Source organism: Ranitomeya imitator, chromosome 4 (assembly GCF_032444005.1).
Source record: "Ranitomeya imitator isolate aRanImi1 chromosome 4, aRanImi1.pri, whole genome shotgun sequence".
Taxonomy (NCBI): Eukaryota; Metazoa; Chordata; class Amphibia; order Anura; family Dendrobatidae; genus Ranitomeya; species Ranitomeya imitator.
Genome location: NC_091285.1, coordinates 667,847,899 through 667,856,818, shown reverse-complemented (window position 1 = coordinate 667,856,818; position 8,920 = coordinate 667,847,899). Strand labels below are relative to the sequence as shown.

General features: G+C 48.5%; 1 protein-coding gene across 1 annotated transcript; it reads right to left on the bottom strand.

Annotated features, from left to right (window-relative positions):
• Positions 1 to 1,421: 1,421 nt before the first annotated feature.
• Positions 1,422 to 8,408, bottom strand: ELOF1 (elongation factor 1). The gene is made up of 4 exons (XM_069767187.1): positions 8,310 to 8,408; positions 4,370 to 4,494; positions 3,665 to 3,735; positions 1,422 to 3,297 (listed from the first exon to the last, which is right to left on the bottom strand). The coding sequence occupies exons 2-4, from the start codon at positions 4,483 to 4,485 to the stop codon at positions 3,233 to 3,235; spliced, it is 252 nt and encodes an 83-aa protein (XP_069623288.1). The 5' UTR covers positions 4,486 to 4,494; positions 8,310 to 8,408; the 3' UTR covers positions 1,422 to 3,232.
• Between the last annotated feature and the right edge of the window lie 512 nt (positions 8,409 to 8,920).

Here is an 8,920-nt window from a genome sequence, read left to right as displayed (position 1 = left end):
TAATACAGGCTGGATGTGAGTGGAGTCTACTCTCCCAGTAATACAGGCTGAATGTGAGATCTGTCTCTCTCCCAGTAATACAGGCTGAATGTTAGATCTGTGTCTCTCTCTGTAATACAAGCTGGATGTGAGCTGCGTCTACTTTCCCATTAACACAGGCTGAATGTATTTGCGTGGGTTTCCTCCGGTTTGCTCTCACATTCCAAAGACATACTGATAGGGAATTTAGATTGTGAGCCCCATTGGGGACCGTGTGTGCAAAACTGTGAAGCGCTGCGGAATATGTTAGCGCTTTATAAAAATAAAGATTATAAAATAAAGATTGTGAGCTGTGTCTCTCTCAGTAAAACAAGCTGGATGCAATATCTGTGTCTCTCTCCCAGTAATATAGGCTGAATGTGAGATCTGTCTCTCTACCAGTAATATAGGCTGAATGTGAGATCTGTCTCTCTCTCCTAGTAATACAGGATGGATGCAACATCTGTGTCTCTCTCTGTAATACAAGCTGGATGTGATCTTTGTCTACTCTCCCAGTAATACAGGCTGGATGTGATCTTTGTCTACTCTCCCAGTAATACAGGCTGGATGTGATCTTTGTCTACTCTCCCAGTAATACAGGCTGGATGTGATCTTTGTCTACTCTCCCAGTAATACAGGCTGGATGAGAGCACGGTAACTCTCAGTAATAAAAGCTGGATTTGAACACTGTGTGACTCGCTCTATAATATAGGCTGACTGTCAGCTTATTGAACATTTTCCCAGTAATACAGGCTGGATTTGAGCTGTCTTTCTCCAAGCAGTACAGGCTGAATGTGTGTAGTTAGGGTCTTCATTAGCTATATGGTCAGTGCTGCACTTATTTCCTCCAGTCTATCTTCCATGGCTTTCAGAGACATGTAAATACTTTTGCCCATCTTCACCGCAGCTCTGCGTCTATCCCAATCCCTGCTGCTGGGAGCTCCTATAGACATGTAACATTTGTGCACTGGACTCTGCTAGATCTGCAGCTTACACTCTGCCACAGCAAAACGGTAGAAATATTTTAATGAAGACTATTTAGAAAGTTTACTAATTTTGCATCTTGGAAAGAAAAGAACAAAAAAAAATCCTGTGCGAGGGTTTAGACGAGCATCGATCACCTATATACAAGTTGCCCGGCGCTCACCTGAGAGCCCATTCACAGACAAACGTAACGTGTTGCCGACAACAATGGATCTTGGGCACTAACGATCAGCCTGGTTCACCAGCAGGTTTACACGGGCCAAGGATCAGAGGGAGGTTTTTAAAGCTCTTTCGACAATCATCGGCCTGTGTAATCGGACCCTTACAGCCCATTTCAGGCACCTATACCCCACAGGGAATACTGGGGACCAGACCTAGGACATTCACGGAGGTCGGACCACCGCAATGAACCCACGCACTTTGTACCTCATGTTCTGCTTTATTAAAAAAAAAAAAAAAAAGTCACTTTTACATCAAAGTGTAACAGATCGTTGCTGTAATTCACCGTTTTAATCTACAAAATAAAAAAAAATTAAAGGGAAAATCAAATTCTAGTTTTGTAACGTCTAACACTTCATGACTGATACGGTATATACAAGAGAAAATAAAAGGGGCTACGGCATCAGGTGGGGGCTGGTCGCACTGTGTCCATGGCCGACCCCTCGTTAAAAGGGAACCTGTCAGTCAATTAACGCTGCCCGAAACAGACCTGGCAGCAGGAATCCGAGGCTCCGAAATACTGCGACGTGTTTACAGATCTGGCCAGGGACTGTAAAGGGTTGTGTGTTGACTGACAGGGGCCTCCATTGTGTACAGCAGGAGAGACCTGTCAATCATCTGGACGAAGCCGCACGGCACTGGACTAGTCAGGCTTTCCTCTAGTTCCGACAAGAAATAAACCTAAACTTGCTGACTCCCGGGACTTGGGCAGCGAGAATCCACCCACAAGTTCCCTTTAACATCATATATATTGTACATATTACAGCACCATCTTGTGGTAGGACTAGGTTACTACACGTCACACTGGAGCTGCTGATACGCTTCATCCCTCGCAGTGGAGGAAGGGGGCCCGGACGACTGTATTAAAAAATAAAAATATATGACACCCCACAGCGCCTGGATGGGGTCATCTCAGAAATTAGAAAAAAAAAAAAGCCTGTAGCCATTAATTACACAATGGGTGAAGGCAACAATCGCAGGTGCATTAATTAGACCGAGCCGAGGGAAGAGCATCCGGGGCCACATACGACCGATGAAGAGCGACGTTTGCGAATACTTGGGGGCCCCAGAATCCAGAAACAGCGGGCGCCAAAGAACTGCTGCAAAAAAAATTAAAAAAAGATTCACGTTTTGGCTTTAACGACGGTGTCACCAACTGGGCCGAGATTAGGAAGAAGGGGCCTGGTCTAGGGGCCTGGAGAGTTCATTAGAATTTTCGCCAAGGGATGTAAATTATAGCGGTAAATGGGGAACATTTCTCAGACTCGGTGTCAAGACTTTAGTGAAACACAACGGCCTTAATGATTTAGGCCCAAAGGTGACATGTGCACTAGTCACATCCAGAGCTGCATCCAGAACCTGGCCCTGTAACGCAGCTTACCCCGGTGTGCATGGAGGTGGGTGCAGGGTAAAGCCCCAGCGCATAGTCATGTGACCTGACCTACTCCAGCCACATCCGAAGCTGCATCCAGAACCTGGCCCTGTAACGCAGCTTACCCCGGTGTGCATGGAGGTGGGTGCAGGGTAAAGCTCCAGAGCAGTATCTTGTGACCTGACCTACTCCAGTCACATCTGAAGCTGCATTTAGAACCTGGCCCTGTAATACAGTTTAACCCGGGGTGCACAAAGGTGGGTACAGGGTAAAGCTCCAGAGCAGTATCATGTGACCTGACCTACTCCAGTCACACCCAGGGCTGCACCCAGAACAGAGTTCCATAATGCATTGCGCCTTACATCTGCAGTGTCCAGGGCCAAGTATCCCGCTATTATAATCAATATAGGAGGGAAATAATAAGGAATTAAATCTAAAGCGCCCCCCACACACCCAAAAATCACTGGTCTTTCCGCCCGGCTGGATTCTGCCACTAGCAGCCAAGGGTCCGCATTCATAGTGAAGCCTTCGCCATCCTGATGCCACCAGGGGGCGCTCTAAACTTGTCCATGGGAAGTCAGGAGGAAAATATGGAGGGCATCTGGTGCAGACTGGTGAGATCGCCCTCCTGGCACGACGCTACTGGTTGGCGGCTTCACAGGCGTCGATCCAATCGCTATAGACATCCACCGGTTCTGACAGATCTGGGGAGAGGGGGGGCAGCGTTCAGGAAACACAATGGAAAAAATACAGGCAGCGAAAGACCCCACAGGAGAGGTTTGTTACCGACACCACCAAATGCAGAGGGGGAGCCAAAATTGTTACATACTTTTTCCAGCTGAGGGCTGGTTACACAAGACAATCACCAGACTGACACACTGTAGCAAAAAACTGGAAAGAGTCGCTGATGAAGTCTAGAGGATACAACAGTAGCAAACCCTCAGCTGTGAGACGCTGGATGGACGACTAACATGGCTGCAGGATCAGGGCCCTGAAAATAATAATTCCCAAGTGCTGGAGGAATGTGGCCCCCAGCGAGCTCCTGAGGGACGCGGGCCAATGAAAGGATACATGTTATGGGGGTCTGGAACTCCTCCAGGCAGACGGTGCAGGAGATGACCCCCGTGTTCCGCGCTCTGTCCCTGCGGGAAGAAGGAAACGAGAGTGACGATAATCCATCAGAGGTGACGAGGGTCCGAGTACTGGGGTCTCCTCCCTGGGGTACAGCATAGTTTTGCAAGAGACGTTATTTTTTTACTTCCCCATCGGTGGCGCTGTGTGACAGAGGGTGTTCTTGTGGGGGGCTTCAGTTTATAGCGACACCATTTCAGGGTCCACATGACATGCTGATCGCTTTTGGGCAGGTGCGACGACCGATTCTAGCAATTTCACTAGTTTTCTGTTAAGGGGTTAAATAATTGTACATCTTGATCAGACTTACAGACGTGGTGATGCCCCTGATGGAGCAGACGCCTGGGCCTGGCCAATGTACAGAGATGGGACTGTGGTGCAAGCTCCTGCCTGCTCTATATTATTGCTGTGCGGGCAGTCGAGGGGTTAAAGGAGAACTGGTCACCATGACTGTGCCTTGGTGAGACACTGGGCATCACATGATCACTCCCAGCCAGTCAGCTGCTTAGTAAAATCATGTGATGCACTTGGCGACTCCTGTTGCTTTGACCGCATGTCACATGATCCTCTCCAAAGCTGGTGACAGGCTGAGATGGATCATGTGACTCCCAGTACTGCCGCCTAGTGGCAACAGGCATCACTTACATCTTTACGTCGCAGGATTTCTCGTGGTTACAGAATGGACACGTAAACTGGGTGTCCAGATTTCCCGTCATCTTCTTCTTGGGTGGAGGCTTTCGCTTCGACTTTCTGCGTCCCATCTTCTACAACTACAAAGAAAGACGATTGTTCAACTACAAGAACAACAACACTCAAAATCCCCCTCCACCCAGGCAAATACGGAACACCCGCTGGTGCTGCAGTCAGTCGTGACCCTAGGCGTTCGCCCATCAGCTGCTGGATTTTCGGGGGTGAGGCTGTACCTGACTTTGCCCCTACAGCAGTCAACGTAAGTTGTAAGTGACTTGTCTCCTATCTGGCAGCTCTAATACAAGGGCACGGTGGTGCAGTGGTTAGCACAGCAGCCTTGCAGCGCTGGGGTCCTGGGTGCTAATCCCACCCAGGACAACATCTGCAAAGAGTTTGTATGTTCTCCCTGTGTTGGCGTGGGTTTCCTCCGGGTTCTCCGGTTTCCTCCCACATTCCAAAGACATACTGATAGGGAATTTAGATTGTGAGCCCCAATGGGGACAGTGATGATAATGTGTGCAAACTGTAAAGCGCTGCGGAATATGTTAGCGCTATATAAAAATAAAGATTATTATATTATTATTACAACATCTCCAAAATGCCTGGCTGGGACCTCACTGTTTGGGGGGGGGGCGGATGTGCTGGGAATGAGACATTCTGAAAGGCCTAATCCCTTAAGGTCCAAAGTAAACATCTTTAAAGGGGATGTCCTATAAATAACATCCACAGCTCGGGTGATAAATGTGGGATCACGGAGGTGGGTCTGACTGAAGGATCCCCCCCTCCCCCCAAGATCATGGGTCAGCATGTGTGACCAGTGATGTATTCACTTCTATGGGAGAAGTGGTCGCACAGGCCCACAACAGCTTCCAATGGGACCCCCAGAGAACACTGAACCCCTTCTAGACTTTGGTCTGGTGCGGGTGTACGGTGCAGCCTCAGGGTTCTACATGCAGCACAGGCCTCTAACGGTAGAGATCTGAGGTCGGTCCAATCACTGCCCTTTAACCACCTAAATGCCACTGTCCATGTATAGATGCTTCATTTTTGTGGCGTGATCCATGAAGGTCTCATCCTCCGTTGAGGAGGAAGCCCACGGTGAGCAGACTGCATCAACAGTTTCCCTGCAGCCATCTTTCTGAAGCTGTGGGCCGCCGGAGGCTTCATGTAAATGGCCGCCGAGATCTCAATCTGCACACGGGCGACCCATGGCTTCAGAAAGATGGCTGCAGGGAAACCGGTGATGCACTCTGCTCATAGTGGACACCGAGAAGCGGCGCTGCCACATTTCTGCAGTTCAAATTTCGTATTTCATGTTTGCATGTTTTGGCGCTGCAGTGTGCTGCCCTTTTTACTTAACTATATACGACTTGGCGACTCTGGGTTCAGCACCTGTTCACACTCAGTCTATGTTTGGATGTGCAGGTCAGGTTTTTGAAATGTATTCTCTAGCCTTCTGATCGTGCACTCCGCCTCCTAGCTTCAGGTGTTTTAATTACAGCAGGTCCAATACCCCTCCACAGAGAGAGAGAATTTGAGTCCAAGAAGAGGTTTCACATGTACCCATTCAGATGGAGACGTTTATTCTCAGCGAGGTAAGGCAAGTTTAGGACCTGGTATAAGAGAGATGCCGTAAAGGGGCTACCAGGTACACATAAAATTGGCCATTTCTATTTAATTACAGCAGGTCCAATACCCCTCCACAGAGAGAGAGAATTTTAGTCTAAGAAGAGGTTTCACATGTACCCATTCAGATGGAGACGTTTATTCTCAGCGAGGTAAGGCAAGTTTAGGACCTGGTATAAGAGAGATGCCGTAAAGGGGCTACCAGGTACACATAAAATTGGCCATTTTTATGCGCTAAAAGCTCTCATTTTTCATATTTCTAGTGCAGTAATGCAGTTCAAATTTTGAGTTTTCAATTTAACATGTTTTAGCGCTGCAGTGTGCTGCCTTATTTATTTAAACATTTCTGCCGCCGGCATACTGAAGAAGGGTCCCTGCTCAGGTGCACTCCGCGCTGCCCACCGCCGCAGCATCACCACACCTCTTCCGCCACCGGCATCCTGAGGATGGGACCGTGCGCCAGCTCTGCCTCACCGCCGACACCGGACCCGCAGCATCGCACCCCAGGACTGCAGCATTGCCCCAACTTCTGCCGCCGCCGGCTTCCTGAGGAAGGGACCCTGCCTTCTGTGACCCCACTGTACCACCGCCGGCTCTCTGGTAAGATACCCCCATCATTCGGACAATAAGACGAACCCCCATCTTATAAAAATCTTTTTTCTGCTATTTTCCACCCCAAAATTTGGGGTGAGTCTTATGGTCCGGTGCATGCATATATAGATATACCATAGAGATTTTATATATCATATTTAAATCACCCTCCTCCCCATTGAAACAGAAGTTAACCCCTTAGTAACAGCAAATTTTGACCAAGACCCATTTTCCACATCTTCAGGTGCTTCTTAAGGCAAAAGTGGAATGAAAAAAACCAAAAGGTACGATTCAGACGGAGCCCCTCCCTATGAGGCAGAGGAGACACTTTGGACCCGGTTTGGTGCTGGCTCCGGTAGGATCCATCTTATTAGGTGTTCACAGAACTGTGGTCGTCCACACTTGTCCACTAAAAAAACGCCCAAAATGATGGGACAGCGCCGCAACAGAGACCAATACGGAGTCCAAAGAGTCTCCATTGGTCTCATAGGGAGTGGTTCCATGGGGGGGTTTTGTCGAAATTGCACATTTCGGGAATTCACATGGAAACCCTTATGTAAGTGCTCAGCAGAGAGCGCAGGATAAATGCGACCCGAGCCTTACTGGGATCTGTGGGAGGCAGAATGGACAGAGACAGAAGTATAAAAACAGTTCCTCGCGCGATATACGTGGTCAGGTGACTTTATTCGTCGGGTCGGTGACATAACGGGGATACCCATTTCATTTTTTTATGCTATGCTGCTTTTACAGACTGAAAAAAATAATTTTACAAAAAAATTAATTTCTCTTTGCATCGTCATATTCCGAGAGCTGTAAACATTATCTCTTTGCCGAATAGTCCATATTAGGGCTATTTTTTGCAGGACGGTTTATCATCCTCTTTTTTTTTTTTTGCTTTCTTACAGGACTTTTTGATGCTTTTTATCCAGTGTTGTGTGTGACGTTTTTGGAGCGGTTTTAATTCATTATTTCCATGTGGAATAGATAACGTGACGGTATTATATTTGTCTTTCGGGAGTGGCAATAATTTTTTTTTTTTGGACACGGGCCGCATTTTCATGCTACAAATTATTTACTTAAGTCTTTTTTTTTGTAACCTTCGTCCCACTGCGGGACATGGACATTTCTTACTCTCGTGCTCTGTAATACTCACATAGTGCGGCGCCCAAAATCCGGCAGTGACCGAGCCTACGAGACCCTGCTGAGGGCTGGATCCACCAGGCCACCGTACCCTGGGGTCATCCGATGACCTCGAGGTGCCCGTAGCAACTATCGTGACCTACCTACGACGATGGCGGAGAGGGTTAATAAAGGGAGCCCTCCCCTTTATTAACCCTCTAGATGCCAGTTGTGATTGACAGCAGCGTCTAAGAGGGTGGATCACCCCCCCGATTAGTTCAGGATCGACGCCGCGGGCCGTCAGCGGTCATATATGGCTATGGGAACATACAGCTGTGGCACTCGGAAAAGGGGAGGGGAAAAACAGTCAGGAAAGGGTTAAAGTCACTGTCCCCAGCATCCAGGACCCCCCTGTGAGTCTCAGGCCTGTCAGCTGCTGTCAGGTAATGGTTGAGGTCAGGAGTCCGCACGGCCGCCATGTGCTGGTGTACAAGGTGCCGGGTCTGCGCCCAGGAGCCGGGAGAACGGTCACACACGTGATATCAGCAGCGATAATCACCTCTGATTTCCCGCCTGTAGCTTCGTGCCTCCTCCCTCCGCGTCTCAGATCAGCAATGAGCGTGGCCGGAAATCGGCTCTCAATCCCCCTCTACGGCGACGCTTCCTATTTCCGGTCAGCAGCCAATCAGCTTACACTAAAAGCACATTGTCCCGCCTCCTCTTGTTTCTTATTGGACGACTCTGCGATGCGTTCCATTGGAATGGAATAGTCGTTATAAATTGGAAAATGTGATTGGTTAAAAGACGGAATGAAGCTGCAGCTGATTGGGCGAAGATTACGTCAATGGTGTGCGACGTTGCTAAGCGTGACTGGTTGCTAGAGAGGCCTAGAGCATGAGGCCAGACCAGAGCTAAAGTGAAAATGTCAATTAGAGAGTTAGATACGAGGGAAACTTCATAGAATCATGAGAGGCGCCCTGATAGCTGTGCAGGCTGCTGTTATCTGTTGTCAGCCACTATTGCATCACTAGCTGAAGCCCTAGATTCCTCTTTCATTGCCCCCATAAAGTATGATACAACAGTGCCCCCCAAACACAGTATGATAGCCCCATGGTGAAGACCTCCAAATGCACAGTATTATGACTACTGTACTCCCAAGGCAAAGTGTGG